Below are 16,620 nucleotides of genomic sequence, written 5' to 3' on the forward strand. Positions count from 1 at the left end.
AGCCTTCTTACATAAGCTTTCATCCTTCTGTCTTGTGTAAGTGAAGTAATTTTAACTGGTTTATAGGCTAAGAGGTTCCATCTTACTTATGAGTTTCTGTCCCATAGCTAATGGGTCTCTACTTCCAGAGTAGTTAGATTTGTTAGTGAGTGTCCTGGTTGGAAGAAGGGGATATAGATATGTGTGTGTGTGTGTGTGTGTGTGTGTGATATTTTTCTATTAGTTTCTCATTACTTTTCCTTTTTAGCCAAAGAGAAGGGAAGCAATAAATTAAGGCTAAACTTCCTTGAGGGCTTTTTCTGTGTTTAAAGAGCAAGCAAGTTTTCTTCTATAGGAAAAGAAGCTGGGCAGGTCCGGTAATTGCACAATCCAATGGCTCTTAGATGTTGTTGACTGGTAGGACCCAAAACGTTGTGATGAATAGACCAATGGTAGGTTGGAGGGAAGGCCCTGATAGAGTTTCCCATGGATCTTTGGTCCTTTGTGGTTTTAGTTTTTGTGTGTGTCCAGTTTGCTGAGGTCGCAGCTGGGAGGTACAGCTCATTCACCAGAAGATAATCGGTATCCAAAACTGTAAGCTAGTGGCTCAAATCTGATAAGATTCAGTTGAGTTGGGAGACACATAGAACTACAAGGTAGAGGAGACATGATTAGAAAGTATTTTACCTGAAAAAGTTCTGGGGTCCTAGTGGACTGAAAGCTCAATAGGAGCTAATGGAGTGATCTGGGGCAGCATTGCTTCCAGAACAGCAGTGCTACTGTACTTCAGACCACATTTAGAGTACTGTGTTCAGGTATTGGGCACACTATTAACAAAGACATGGATGAACTAAAAAGCATCTAGGAGAAGTAACCAGGATAGTATCAAGCCTTAAGTTTATACCTTTTGCCTGATCAATAGTCAATAAACATTTATTAAGCACCTACTGTGTGCCAGACACTGTGCTTAATGCCAGGGATATAAATTTGTTATTGTTGTTCACTTCAGTCCAATTCCTAGAGCCCCATTTGGGATTTTCTTGGCAAAGACATTGAAGTCACTTGCCATTCCCTGCTCCAGCTCATTTAACAGATGAGGAAATTGTAGCAGACAGGGTAAAGTGACTTGCCCAGGGTTACCAGCTAATACATATCTGAGGCTAGATTTGAGATTCGGGCTTCCTGACTCCATGGAGCTTTATCCACGATGCCGTTGAGATGCCCTTAGGTTTGTGTAAAAATATCTGAAGAGCCCTCATGAGGAAGAGGGATTAATTTTGTTCCCTTGGCCTTTGAGGGCAGAACAGGGGTCAGTGGGTAGAAATGGAAGAGAATCGCTTTTACATTCCATGGCCAAAGACTTTTCACGCAACTCCCTAAAAGGGGAATGGGCTGCTGGGGGGCTCCCTCTCCCGTAAAAGCCGGATGCCCATGGCTTGGGTTAGGTCCCTCAGACAGTTCTGGGTTCAGGATCTGAGAGTCAGAGAAGTTAGCGAGTAGTCCATCCACAAACATTTATGAAATGCAGAGGGAGAACCCGGGTACTCAGGGAGGACCGGCCCCTCCCTTGGATCCACCTTGGATGTCCACCTGCCAGCCAGCTTCTCCCTGTGGCTCTTAGAAGCTGGAGCACGTGCAGTGATCCTACCTGGAAAACTACCTCAGGTCTGAGGGTGACTGACAGGCCCCCAACTGATGATTGGTGAGTTGGGGGATCTCTACCCCAAACTTAGGGAGACTTCCCCAGGCAGGATGGGCGGATGAGCACAGTTCCAACATCTGGCTTAGTCAGGCGTGGAAGGCCCCAAGATCATCTACCTCCATCTCTGGGCCATTGACAGTCACCTACTGCTGGCCCTCTGAGACAAGACCCATAACTCTGAGCAGCTCTGCTTAAATCCAATTTATGCTGGAGCAAAATAAAAAAGTGCAGACAATAAACTGAGGAATACCAACCTCTCATGTGAGATACTTCCTAGCTGTGTGATCCCAGATAAGTCAATTAGCCTCCATTTGCCTCAGTTTTCTCATCTGTAAAATGGGGATAATAATAGCACCTACCTCCCAGGGCTATTGTGAGGGTCAAATGAGATCACATTTGTCAAAAGTTCCTAGCACAGTACCTGGCACACAGGGGAACCATATAAATATTTCTCCCCTCCCTCTTTTCCTGAAGGGGGATTTCGAGCCAAGAATAAGTGGGGAAAAGATTTGGTTAAGTTTGCAGACAGGAAATTAAGATGCATTTTCAAGACAAATCAGAATGTTTGGGGTTAAAAGTCAAGGGAGAACAACCAAGGTCTCCCACAACATTCCAACAGGGGTGAGCTGTGTTTTCTTGGTACATTTGCTCAACATCTCTGGGACGTGGTGACATCTCTTGCAAAATGAAACAGCCTTGACTGGATGGATGATCTTCAAAGGCTTTGACATCTCTAAATTCTGTGATCTTGTTGTATCCCCGGGCAGCCTGCGAGGGCAGAATTCTGGACCGGGGGCTTCTCGGGCTGGCCCCAAATCATCTGGCCTTGTGCACCCCAATGCGATTCTGCTGTACGGGGCTGCCTGGCGCGTGGTTCTGTGGCACAGCTGCTCCCCGACTCCTGGCTGCTGCAGGCATGGGGCACACATGAGGGGCCATCTCTGTGAGAGACAGATGGCCAAAACCTAGATCAAGGTGATTAGCTGAGGGTGCTGAGGGGGTAGTGGGCGGTATCACGAGGGAGTTGTGTAACAGGAAAGCTACCATATCCCTGATGGCTGGGGGGAAAGAATGAGGGAGGTGGTGAGGATTTCATAAGTCATTTCAGACAAGGGGGGGGGGTGGAGACAGAAAGAGAGACAGAAAAAGGAACAGATATAAAGAGACAGAGAAGGGAGAGAATGAGAGACAGAGAGAGAGAGAGAGAGAGAGAGAGAGAGAGAGAGAGAGAGAGAGAGACAGGCAGAGAGACAAGAATGAAACATAGAGAGAAGAAAGAGAGGGAAAGAGAGACAGAGAGGAGAGAGAGACAGAAAAGAGAGATACAGAAACAAAGAGACAGAGTGAGAGAGACAGACAGACAGACAGACACACACATACACACACAGAGCATGTTATTATCATCATCAGTGTGTTTGGTCAGACAGGAACACAATAATCCCTGAACAAAGTAACAGTTCCCATCTTTTATGGCAAATCTTCTCCAACACCTCTTAATTCCAGTATCTTCCCTGTGTTAATTATTTCCTATTTATCCTGGATATAGCTCACTTTGCATATAGGCAAACATTAGGGTGTAAGCTCCTTGAAGAGAGAGACTGGTTTTTTGCCTCTTTGCATCCCTAACACTTCACATAAGGCCTGTCACAGATTAAGCATTTTAAAAATGTTTATTGTTTGATTGAAGATTTGAAAATTAATATTATCTAGGGGACAAGGAAGAGTTGCATAGTGGGCGGGAGCGAGGTATAATATAATCTGAATGAGGAACATTTAAGAAACACAGAAGTAACAAATCTCATCAGTCAACAACATTTATTAAGCACCTGCAATGTGGCAGGCACTGTGCTGAGCAGGGAGGATACAAAAAAGGTAAAAAAGATCCCTGCCCTCTAGGAGTTTACAATCTAGTGGGGGAGACACAATGTATCGAGGTATAGGATCATCCATCTCAAGCTGCAAGGTCTTTAAGGTCTTTAGCCCACCCCCCTCAATTTTTTTTTTTTTTTTTTTTTTACAGATGAGGAAATGTAAGGAAGTTAAATGAATTGTCCAAGGTCATACAATTTTTCCCCCTTTTTCCCCTTCCTTTTTTTTTCCAGAGCTAGGGAAGGTCAAGGAGGAATTTTAAAATTGAGTTAAAGCTGGAAAAATTGTAAAAGATCACCTTTGGGCTGCATTGCTTTCTCTATTTTTTTTTTTCTGTTACACATTTTATTTTGTATTTTGACATTAAATTTTCAGGTCGCTATTCTCTTCCTCCCATCTTCCCATTCTGACAAAGCAAGAAAAACAAAACTCATTATGAACATATATAGTCAAGCAAACTACATCCCCACATTGGCCGGGTCCAAATAAAGAAAGTTTCAATCTGCACCCTGAGTCTCTCAGCTGTCTCTGGAGGAGGGCAGTATGTTTCATGATGAGTTCTCTGGGATTATTGTTGGTCATTCTGTGATCAGAGTTCTTTAATATTTCAGAGTTGTAGAGTTTGTGGAGATATTGTATAACTTGTTGCCCTGGTTCTGCTCACTTCACTGTATCAGTTCATATGAGTCTTCTTAGGGTTTTTGGAAATCATCCCCTTCAACATTTCTTACAGCACAATAGTATTCTATTACATTCCATATATATATTATTCCATATATACTCTATTATATTACATATATACCATAGCTTGTTCTACCATTGCGCATTTAATGGGTACTTCCTCCATTTCTAATTCTTTACTTCCACAAAAATAGCTGTTAGAAGTATTTTTGTACAGGAGTCCTTTCTCTATCTTTAATCTCTTTGGCTTATAGACTAGTAATAATGTTTTTAGTATGTAAAGTTTAATAGCTTTTGGGTAATACCTTCAAATTGCTTTCCAGAATGGCTGAATAAGTTCAAAGCTCTACTAATAGTACATAAAAGTCTCTATATTTCCATGTCCTCTCCAGAATTTGTTATTTTCCTTGTTTTGTTTTTGGTCAACTTGGCCAATCTTAGGGGCATGAGGTGGTACCTCAGAGTTGTTTTAATTTTTATTCCTTTAATTATTAATGATTTGGATCATTTTTATATAGTCATAAATATTTAAGCCTCTCCTATATGCCAGACATTATGCAAAATGCTAGAGATACAAAACACAATAAAAGATAATACCTGTCTTCAAGAGGCATTTTGTGTGTGTGTGTGTGTGTGTGTGTGTGTGTGTGTGTGTGTGTGTGTATGTGTGTGTGTGGGGGGAGGTGTCCAAGGGAGACTGACACCTTTGAGATGAGGGGCTTGCGAGATCTTTTCAGGGCTGCTCATTCACCTTTAACATTTACCTGTCCTCCAACGCTCACCTGTAACTCCAAGAAACTGTAGGATGCACAATGGCCACATCCCAGTAAACTCATCTCCTTAGGTGGGCTAAAGGAGACTGAAGATAACCAACAGCGTATTGGTGACTTAGGGGGATGTTGGTGACTTAGGGGGATGCCTACCCCAACCATGGGAAGACTTCCCCTGGTGAAATGGGAGGATGAGAAGCTGGCACCATGGAGAGTTCAGAATTGAGTCAGACACTGAAAACACCAAGGTTGCCCACAGAATCCCAGGCCATCGCCGGTTGTCTTGATTTTTGTCACTTTGGTGACTTTGTAGGACTAAGGCTGACTCCTTTGATGGAACAGCCTCACTTAAATTTACAAACAAGTTGAGACATCACGTGTGATCCCTGGTTCTCCTTGGGGAAAAAAAAAAGACAAACAACCGTCTGATTGGGAGACAACATATAAACAATTACATACAATTGAGTATACATAGGATACGTCAGAAATAATCAACCGAGGGAAGACTCTAGAACTAAGGAGGACTAGAAAAAACTTCTTGGAGAAGGTAGAATTTTAGTTAGTTCTCAAAGAAAGCCAGGGAAGCACAGGGAAGAAATGAGGAGGGAGGGTGTTTCAGGTATGACGGACAGCCAGTGAAAATGCCTGGAGCTGAGAGATGGAGGTTCTGGAACAACAAGGAGAGCACTGGATTGAAGAGTACATGAGAATGAGTAAATTGTGAGAAAATTAGAAGGGAGGGTTTAGAACAAAATTCAGGATTTTAAATTTGATGCTGAAGGTAATAGGGAGCCACTGATGTTTGCTGAGTAGGAGAGTGACATGGTAGATCTGTGCTTCAGGATCATAGTAGCATTGACTTCCCAAGGGTGTTGTGAAACTCATATGAAATAATATTTATAATTATGACATAGCATAGTACATAGTACATGCTTAATTAAAAAAATTCATTTCCTTGATGTAACCTAAGACCATATTACCCTTTTTTAAGTTACCTTAGTTCATAGTAGACTTGTAATCCATTTTTGATACTCTTGACCCCCAGATCTTCTTCAGACCAACCATAGTCTAACCACTATGTCCTTGTGAAATGGATATATTGGACCCAAGTATGAGACATCCATCCGTCCATCCACTCATTTATTTATTTATCCATCCATTCATTGTTTAGACATTCATTTCTTCAATTGAATTTCATCTTATTGGATCCAGTCCAATGCTTGATCCTGATTATGAATGCTATCGATAAGATTTTTTCTTTTTCCTGAGGCAATTGGGATTAAGTGACTTGCTCAGGGTCACACAGCTAGGAAATGAGCAGATTTGAACTCAGGACCTCCTGACTTCAGGGCTGGTGCTCTGTCCACCACCTAGCTGCCCCTACAACAACATATTGATGCCATTTTTTCTCACTGGCTTTTCAGGCTTTCTTATAGACAGAGAAGAGCAAGTGCCTTGGGGTGACTTTTTTAGAGCAGTAAAGGCAGCTAGTGGATCAATTCTAAAGGTCAGGGCCATTTCGCTTTGTGCTGAGCAAGGACTCTCACCTCCAACCTCTAGGAAAGAGAAGAGAAGGTGAGGAGCGGATTGTTTGGAATATTGTACCTTGAGGGCGGGCTTTCCCAACCTCGGGTCCTGATGTTGCTGTCTCTGCCCCAGGGCTAACTCCAATGGGCGTGGGCTTCCTTATTGGAGGAATAGTGTCTTAGATCTCCTTATCTGGACCCCAGGCAGCCTCCTTTGTCCTTTGCCTTCAGACAATAGGTTTTTCCGGGTATTCACTGAGCACAGCTGACCCAAACATTGATGAGAGAGTGTCTGGGGTCCCATTAAGCTTTTTCTTAACGGGAAGGTGGGTTTTATGGCTAAAAAGTAATAACAACCTGAAAAATACCCAGAAGCATCAGACCATTCATTATAGGCTAGAGGTCTTGTAAGTGGGCCAGGATTTCCTCTAGTGATTCCTGCTTTCCCATAAAAGTCAGCAGAACTACAACTAGAACTATATTGCCCACGGGCTCTTAAGTTTAGAGACAATCAGAACTTACTGGTTAAACCATGAAGGTTCACTCATTCTGCTCTCTCCCATCTAGAGACACTTAGGAAAACTGGCCTGTTTGCTTGGGAGTGACTTCCCCAACTATTGAAAGCTTTCAGATTTCAGCTGCTAGTGGGATTTCTGGACTCTCTTGGACCTCCAGGTCACTTTCTTTGAGCTTCCCTAGGCATTAGATTTGGGATCTGGAATCAGGGAAACTCAAATTTAAATGACTAGTTTATGATACTGTGCCACTTATGCCTGATTGCCTCAGTTTCCTCATCTGTAAAAATGAGTTGGAGAAAGAAATGGCAATCCCTCCCCACCCCTTCTAAGCTGCAGGAAGTCAAGGGCCATCATATTTTCTCCAGTGCTTTGCTTAATATTCCATAGGCAGTGGATGCTTAATGAATGCTTGGGTTGAATTGAAATGATTTCCAGTTATTTCAGCTCTGGTAAGGTTTGGGATTATAATGTTACTTTGACTCTAGCCTTAAGAACTAATAAATATCAGGGCATTTTTCTAGTTCTGGGGTTTATAAGGAGCTTCACATTCATTATCTGTGATTGTCACAACTAAGAGTTATCCCCATTTTGCAGATTAGAACTGGGGCCCCATGGCAGAGAGAAGATAGCTTAATGAGAGTCCTAGAGATAGTGAGTGTCAGAGGTGAGATTCAAATTTGGGTCCTGGGAATCCAAGCCCAGGATTTCTCCTCTCTGTACCTTTTCAGGGACAGAAATAGGGAAATGGAGATATTATCCAAAGATGGAAATATACTCATAGACATAGGGAAAGGGGAAAGGAATAAGCATTTCAATAGCACCTACTATGTGTCAGACAGTGTGCTAAGTACTCTACGAATATGATCAGTTTTGATCCTTACAACAAACCTGTTAAGAGACAGAAATAAGGGTAATGGATATATTATCCGAACATGGAATTTTGTTCATAGACATAGAGAAAGGGAAAAGGAATAAGCATTTCTCTTTTTTTTTCTGGTAAATTTATTTATTTTTAATACATATTATTTTGTAAATCATGTTGAGAGAAAAATCAGACCAAAACAGAAAAACCATGGGAGAGAGAGAAATAAAAACTGAAAAAAAAAGAAGTGAATGTAGCATGTATTGATTTACATTCAGTTTCCTTAGTTCTTTTTTCTGGAAGGCAGATGGCCTTTTCTATCCAAAGTCTATTGGGGCTTGCTTTGGATCACTGAACTTTTCATAGTTGATCATCACCCATTCTTGCTGTTATTGTGTACATTAAATTCCTGGTTCTGCTTGTTTCATTCAGCATCAGTTCATGTAAATCTTTCGAGATCTTTCTCTCATCAGCTTGTTCATCATTTTTTATAGAACAATAATATTCGATTACTTGTTCAGCCATTCCCCAATTGATGGCATCCACTCCTTTTCCAATTCTGTTACCACAAAAAGAGCCGCTACAAACATTTTTGCACACGTGGGTCCTTTTCCCTCCATTATGATTTCCTTGGGATAGAGACCCAGTAATGGCACTGCTGGGTCAAGGGGTATGGACTGTTTCATAGCCCTTTGGACACAGTTCCAGATTGCTCTCCAGATTGGTTGGATTATTTCAGAATCCCACCAACAGTGCATTAGTTTTCCAGGTGGGAATAAGCATTTTTATAGCATTTATTATGTGCTAGGCACTATGCTGTCGCTTAACAAGTAGGATCGCTTTTGATCCATATTCCAAACCTGTAAGTTAGACGCTGGTATGATTCCCATTTTAGAGTTGAGGAAACTGAGGCAGAAATGCAGTGATTTGCTGAGGGGTCACAAAGCTAACAAATGTCTGAGGCTGGATTTGAACTTGCTTCAGCTCAGTTATAACTTGGTATAACTCAGCAGTCCAGTGTCTTTTCCCCTATACCATGGGAAGACATAGAGTACTGGGTGAGGAGAGCAGCTGAAAAAGCATGTGCCATAGCAGTGTCCAGGGGTCACTCCATGAAAATGGGCCCAACTTGGATTGGCCCCTGAGGGATGGGTAGGTTTTGAGTTGGGGCTTGGAGATTGGAATAGAGAGAAAGGATTCCAGTGCCCTGACCTTAGGATGAGATGCTAGTTAAGGCTTGAGCTCCCTAAGGGAAAGACATGGGTAGGAGACGGCTTAATAGTATGTTTTTTTAATTTGGATTCTTGTGGTTACTTGTACCCCCAAACTCTTCCTGGGTCGGCTGCCCTCTTTCAGAGAAATGTGGTTGAATAATTTAGAAGTCAGGAGGAAAAAGGAGATATGAAAGTTGGTTTGTCTGCTGTTGTTTTCATTTTTAAAATTAATTTAAAAAAGTTGAATCTACTTTCTCTTTTTTCCTCCCCTCCTTTTCCCCTATTCATGGTTGGGAGGTGGGAGAAGAAAAACAAAGTTTCCTAATATGTAAAGTCAAGCAAAACCAGATTCTTGCATCAGCGATGTTCTAAAATATGGTGTCTCCTTTTGTACCCTGAGCCCATCACGTATCTTTCTGGGATAGATGGTGTTTCCTCGTTAGCCTCTGGAATTGCAGTTGGTCAGCGCATTATTCTAGTGTCTTCAAGCTTTCCAGCAGTTGTTTATCTTTGTGAAGTTGTTGTGTAAATCTTTCTCGGTACAAATCTTTCCACGTTTTCCTGAAATTATCCCCTTCGTGATTCCTCACAGCACAATAGCACGTCTGTGCCATGATTGTTCCCAGGCGGGGGGGGGGAGATCCCCTTACTTTTCTGGTTCGTTGTCGCCACATAAAGGTGGCCTTTATGTTTCCCCCCAGGGAGGGGAGACAAGGCTGTTCGGGCCGGCGCAGGCCGGGCCACTGGGGCGTGAGATGATCTGATCATCCTCCGCCCCGGTTGTGGGGTTTCTGGGGGAGGCAACAAGGATGCCCTGGCACCGTAGCTGCAGCTGCCTCAACCTGCCCGAGCCCTGCCCCGAGCTTGCTTCCAGCCCAAAGAATGCCTGGCTGCACAGATGCTAAAGTGATTTAATTGGACTTGCTAACTGGGTTAGAAGTGGAAGGGCTCCGGAGAAGCGGAATCCTGGGAAAGCTGCTCCCCAGCCTTGGTCTTTGCCCAGATTTGTTGGCAGGCTCGGCTTGGTTTGTGTAATCACAGACAGAAAACAGGAAGGGACCTCAGAGCCTCAGAGTCCATCCCCCTCAGGTTTGGCTCCTTCAAAGGGAGAGAATTACTTCAAAGATAAAGCAGGAGCACAAGTACAAACATTCCTCCCAACACCTGGGGGCTGGGGGGCACCTTCCCCTGTACCACCCGGGCCTGGCAAAGTGGGCTCAGACCTACCGCAGGCTCTCCCGTGCCGCCCCCGCTGTTCTGCAAGCCCTGTGGACAGCAGAAAAAGGAGCCTCCATCTTTACTGCTTACACGTTGTCCAAGCTCTGTTTTACAGCTGGGACACGGGGATGCTGGGGGGCTTCTTCAGGGTCTCAGAGGCAGAGTTTGGACCCAGGCGCTCTCATCTCCAGCCACCATTCGTTCTATTGTATTATCTATCTTTAAAATATATAGATATGTAGACATGCATACATATACACACATACATGCACAATACATGCAGTTATACACAATACACATAAATATAATCATATGCACCCACATATACATAAAATGCACATATATACATACACATAAAACACATGCAAAATGCAATATATTACATACATGTACAATACACATACACATCCTCGTGTACACATATATACACACATACATGCACAATACACATGTACATGTATAGAATACTTATACACATACACACAGACACATAAACACACATATATAATGCAATATATTATACATATACACACATGTGCAATACTAATGTAATACACATGTACACATATAGAATACTTATACACACACACATACGTGTGGAGGTACTTGAAGCCACAGGGAAGGTAGGGAGAGCTCCTCATTTTTATACAGAGAAGAACAAGGGCCCTGCCAGCATCCATCGTTCCGTCACTTTACCCATTCATCCCAGAGATGGCTCCATCTCCTGCCCTTGGCTCGGAGTTCGGAGGTCGCTCCCCGGCTCTGATGAAAAGACCTTTTCTCCGTTGGGATTATAAATACTAAAGCTGGTTTTTTAAAACACCCACAGAATGTCAAGATTGACCCCAGCACCCTGTCCTTTGAGATGTGGAAGGAGATCCCCATCCCTTTCTACATGTCCGTGTACTTATTCCACGTGGTCAACACCGAGGAGGTGCTGAAGGGGAAGAAGCCTTACATTCAGGAGCGCGGGCCGTATGTGTACAGGTGAGGAGGTCCTGGGAGTGTCAGGGCAAGGCCGGACCCAGCGGCCCGCGTCGGCTCTCCAGGCGGTGAGAGAGTGACCCGAGGGAGACGGGGTCTTTGGGTTCTTCTGGTCAGGGAGAAGGCACTTAAAGGTCTGGGCTTGGCCATAGTGGAGAACTATGGCAGTGAATTTAGTTCAACTTGAGTAAAATGATAGAATATCATAATGTCTTCAAGTATGATCAGGTGAAGAAGCATTTATTAAGCACCTACTACATACTAATAAGGGCCAGGGGTACAAAGAAAGGCAAAACCAGCCCCTCTCTTCAAGGAGATCCTGGTCTAATTGGGGGAAGGGAGACAGAAAAGCAGCACGACTTACAAAGGAGATACATACAAACACACAAACATGCAAATACACAAATATATGTATATGTACACACATGTAGGTGCACACGCACACAAGATACACACATGATTTTATGTTTACACATGTAGATTTACTTATATTTTAATATGTTATGTACGAGACAAATATATTTGAATATAACATGCATATATGTTTCATATGTTAGAAATCATCTTAGAGCTGTTGAGCCTGGAATAATAGTAACGATAGCCAACATTTATATAGTGCTCACTGTGTGCTGGTACTGTGCTAAGCGCTTTACAATTATTATTATTTACAATTATGTAAATTATCACTTAAATGATTATCTCATTTGCTCCTCACCACAAGCCTGGGAAGTAGGGGCCGTTCTCATCTCCATTTTACAGATGAGGAAACTGAGGCAGACACAGGTTTTTTTTTTTTAACTGACTTGCCCTTCCTGATACAGGTCTGATGCTTAGAGGCCTCCTAGTTCAACTCCTCATTGCAGAGTGGGAGAAACAGAACTTGCCAAGAAGGGGAGGTTTTGCCCAAGTTCACAGAGCTATTAGCGAGTGCTAGGACCAGAAGAACCAGCCTCTTCCCCCCTTTGCCCCGGGCTCTTCCTGCTCTACCACACAGCCTGCTTTTATGTCTGGGCTGCTGGCAGTGTGTCTCAGAATCACTGATTTAGGGCTGGAAGGGTCCCCCTTACCCCTCCCCCCCACTCCCTGTCCATCAGGTCCTCAGCTTTACAGATGAGGAAACTGGATCAGCCGGTTGGCGTCTGAAGCCCCCATGGGCGAGGCCCCTGCTCTGGCCTCTGACCCTAAGCCTTTGCCTCTGCTCAGAGAAAGTACAGAGAGAGGTGGGTCCACAGGGTGGATTGGAGGGCAGGGGTTTCTAAGCACCAGCAGTAACTTTGGGGAGCTTGGGAATCACTCAGCTCTGAACTGGGGTGGCTCTGGAACCCCTGTCGAGGAGCTCTGTCCCTCTGGGGGGCTCAGTGTGGTCACTGTAGGGGAAAGAATAGTGGGCTGACTGAGGGGTGGCCCCCTCCCCCATTTTCCTGTGGGTCCAAGGGTAAAGTACTTAGTGGGCTGACTGAGGGGTGGCCCCTTCCCCCATTTTCCTGTGGGTCCAAGGGTAAAGTACTTAGTGGGCTGACTGAGGGGTGGCCCCCTCCCCCATTTTCCTGTGGGTCCAAGGGTAAAGTACTTAGTGGGCTGACTGAGGGGTGGCCCCCTCCCCCATTTTCCTGTGGGTCCAAGGGTAAAGTATTTAGTGGGCTGACTGAGGGGTGGCCCCCTCCCCCATTTTTCTGTGGGTCCAAGGGTAAAGTACTTAGTGGGCTGACTGAGGGGTGGCCCCCTCCCCCATTTTTCTGTGGGTCCAAGGGTAAAGTACTTAGTGGGCTGACTGAGGGGTGGCCCCCTCCTCCATTTTTGCTGTGGGCCCAAGGATAAAGAGTTTAACCTCTCTGGTGCTGTGGGGATGACGGGCCGTGTGCTATGGTGGTTAGGGGGCTGGCTTTGGGTGCCTTTGACGCAGGAGGCCGTCACTTCACCTTCACTGCCCCAGGCTGCTCTGCCTCCCCGAAGACTGGTACATCTCCTTTGTTAGCGCTCCACCCTGATGACCTCATGGGATCATGATTTAGAGCCAGGACGATCGGACCTCCTCATCTTACCTGAAACAAAACAAATCTTTTCCCCATTCACAGGGGCAGCTTTAGTGCAGGGAATAGGGCTTGGGACGTGGATTCGGGGAGATCTGAGTCCAAATTTGGCGCCACACAAAAGTTAAGAACTCTGGTTCCTATGAAACCACAGAATAGTTTTTAAATGTTTTTAAAAATGTTTTTATATTTTAAAGTGTTTTTTAAATGATTCCTCTAGATCAATGAAACCATATAATGTTTTTTATGTTTTTTTTATAAATGTTTTAATATTTTAAAGTGTTTTTTAAATTCCTCTATATCAATGAAACCATAGAATGGTTTTTTAAAATGTTTTTTTTATGTTTTTAAAGTGTTTTTTAAATGATAGAGAATTTTTCATGGAAGTCTTCCTGGAAGAGGTGGACTTTGAGCTATTAGTTACTACAAATAGAGGGAATAAAACACTGCTTGGGGGAATCATGCAGCCCGGGATGGCGGCCCTGGAATGTTAGTCACATGGGGAGTTTCCCCAAGAAGGCCCGATCCCGTAAATCTCTGTACGAGAAGTTAAGAACACGTGGGGATGGCACTGACCGGAACCCCGCAGTCTGGATTCTGGATTTTTATTGAGGTGCTAAGGAACATCAGGTGGGAATGCCTGTGGGAGGTGAGCTGTAAAGCAAATGAGGTGGGGATTCAGCGTCCAGGCCCTTCCTAAATTTACTTGGCCCTGGGAATATACACAGCAAAGGGGGAGATGATCTCCGCTCCCCGGGGCTTCATACCTACTGGGGGAGATGCTTAAAGCCCCTTTTACGTGCCCTTTGAGGTATCGATGGGAAGGGCTGACCCAGGGGAGAAGGCTGGGGACAGGTGGGGCGCTCAGGGCTTCCCTGCCTTTGTTTCCACAGAGAATACAGGCAGAAACACAACATCACTTTCCATGAGAATGACACAGTGTCCTTCTTAGAATACCGGACCTTTGTGTTCCAGCCTCACATGTCCCAGGGCTTAGAAACCGATTACATCGTGATGCCCAACCTGCTGGTCTTGGTGAGTGCAGGGCACAGACAGCTGGGGGTACCCTGGGCAAGGGGGGAGGGACCCGAGTTCGAGTCTCGCCTCTGGATGCTTTTCTGCCTTTTTTTAAGGGTTATCCTCCTCTACTTCTCTGAAACCGCTGACCCTGTTGAGCAGCTTCTTCTCTTCTTTTCCCTAGGTTTTTGGGACACTGAATCTTTCCTGGATCTTCTCTTACCTGTCTGATCACTCCTTTTCTGGACCTTCATCCAGATCTTACCCTGACTGCATCCTCTAAAGCGAAGTTCTAGGTCCTCTTCCTCTTCCCATTCCGCTTCCTCTTCCACTTCCTATTCATCTTCCTCTACCTCCTCTTCCTCTTCCTTTTCCCCTTCTTTTCCTCCCTCTTCTCTTCATCTTCTTATTGTTCTTCTTCCTCTTCCTCTTCCCCTTCATTTCCTCTACCTCTTCTTCTTCCTCTACCTTTTCCCTTTTCTCTTCTTCTCAATCCCCTTCCTCTACTTCTTCCCCTTCCCATTCTTCTTCTATCTCTTCCCTTTCCTCTTATTCTTTCTCTTCCTCTTTCCTTTCCTTTATCTTTCCTTTTCTCTTCTTCCCATTCCCCTTCCTCTACCTCTTCTCCTTTCCCATTCCTCTTCTTCTACTTCTTCCCCTTTCTCTTATTCTTCTTCTTCCCCTTCCTAACCCTCTTCTTCCCATTTTCCCTCCTCTACTTCTTCCTCTTTCCCTATCCCTTCCCTTCTCCCCCTTCTTCCTCTCTGCTATTTCATTTGGTGATTTTATCCACAGATTCCATTGCCATCCCTATCTTGATAACTCTCTGCTCTATCTCTCCGTCCTAAGCCCTTTCCTCACTTCCAGACTTTCATTGCCCATTGGACCACCATCCTACAGGTTATTTAAACATTCACTGACTCCTTCATTCCTGTCAGAGGGACACCAGCCTCTGCCCCATCCAAGCTTCCAGGGACCACCTTTGAATTCTCTCACTCATCCCCTATATCTGGTCACTTGCTAAGGCCTCTCTCCTCTTCTATCTTGGTCAAATCCAAATTTTTTTTCTCTGTTTAGCATTTAAAACCTTTCTGGACCTGGCTTCCACCCCCCTCTTGGGGCTTAGTAGACATAAGTCCTCGTCACACACTCCATGGTCTAATGCTCCTAAATGTTCCACTTGACCCTCCCTCTCTAGTCCCTCTGCCTTTGCCCTACTTGTTCCCTTTGCCCGATCTTCCCTCCTTTGACCTCATTTCTTAGAATCTCTACTTTCCTTGAAAACTTCAGATTGTAAATTTCCTGAGTTCAGAGACCTTGTTTTTGGCTTTCTATTGTACTTAGTACAATGCCTGGCACACAGTAAGCATTTAATAAATGCTTGCTGACTGAACTTGAAAACTTGGCTCAAGTGCAATCTCTGGTACTTTCTACCATCCTCCCAGCCTTTATGGACAACCAGGGTGAGGGGAGGAAGGAAATGGAAAGTCTGTTTGCTTCTCATCTCAGGAAATGGAGCCAGATCAACTTTCTGTTCTATTGTTCAGTCAATAAACATTTGTTAAGGTCTTACTGTGTGCCAGAAACTGTACTGAGTTCTAGATATACAAACAAAATACCGAACCTGCCCCCAGAGACCTTACACTCTGATATGGGGGATGCGAAGAACTATGGACAAAGGCAGGATAAATTACAGATAATCTCCTAGGGGAGGCTTCGGAATTAAGGGGGTTGGAGAAGAAGTTGGTGTTTTTAGGTGGAAAACATTTAAATAATAATAGTTGTCAGAGATGCAAAAAGCGTGCTGGGGTGGGGGTAGAGAGCATCCCCCTTCCCCTCACCCCGAGTCTGGACCCCAGATCTGCTGATGATGTCGATGTCTTCCCCCACTCTGGTCTAGGTGTCCTCCATGATGATGGAACACAAACCCATGTCCATGAAGGTGCTCATGAGCTTGTCCTTCTCCATGTTCAGCCAGCGGGCCTTCATGAACCGCACAGTGGGGGAAATCATGTGGGGTTATCGGGATCCTATGATTGATATGCTGAATAAATACTTCCCTGGCATGTTGCCGTTTAAGGATAAACTTGGCTTATTTTCAGAGGTGAGTTGTTGGGCTGGGTCAAAATATCCTAAACATACACAGGACTAGTTAGCTTGTTCTTTGAAAGCAAATACCCCAAACCTGATCAGTCGCTGTTATTTTGTCAATAGGCTATACCAGTGAAAAAATGTACCTGTGTTTTGCTC

At 44.3% G+C, this 16,620-nt stretch overlaps 1 protein-coding gene across 4 annotated transcripts in view; it reads left to right on the forward strand.

Annotated features, from left to right (window-relative positions):
• SCARB1 (scavenger receptor class B member 1) overlaps nucleotides 1-16,620 on the forward strand; it is a 98,073-nt gene that overhangs the window by 42,636 nt on the left and 38,817 nt on the right. For all 4 annotated transcript variants that reach the window (XM_031948429.1, XM_031948428.1, XM_031948427.1 and 1 more), the window contains exons 2-4: nucleotides 11,169-11,326; nucleotides 14,247-14,388; nucleotides 16,271-16,474. In XM_031948429.1, coding sequence (XP_031804289.1) covers nucleotides 11,169-11,326; nucleotides 14,247-14,388; nucleotides 16,271-16,474 — 504 coding nt within the window. The remainder of the gene's footprint in view (nucleotides 1-11,168; nucleotides 11,327-14,246; nucleotides 14,389-16,270; nucleotides 16,475-16,620) is intronic.

Source organism: Sarcophilus harrisii, chromosome 1 (assembly GCF_902635505.1).
Source record: "Sarcophilus harrisii chromosome 1, mSarHar1.11, whole genome shotgun sequence".
NCBI lineage: Eukaryota > Metazoa > Chordata > Mammalia > Dasyuromorphia > Dasyuridae > Sarcophilus > Sarcophilus harrisii.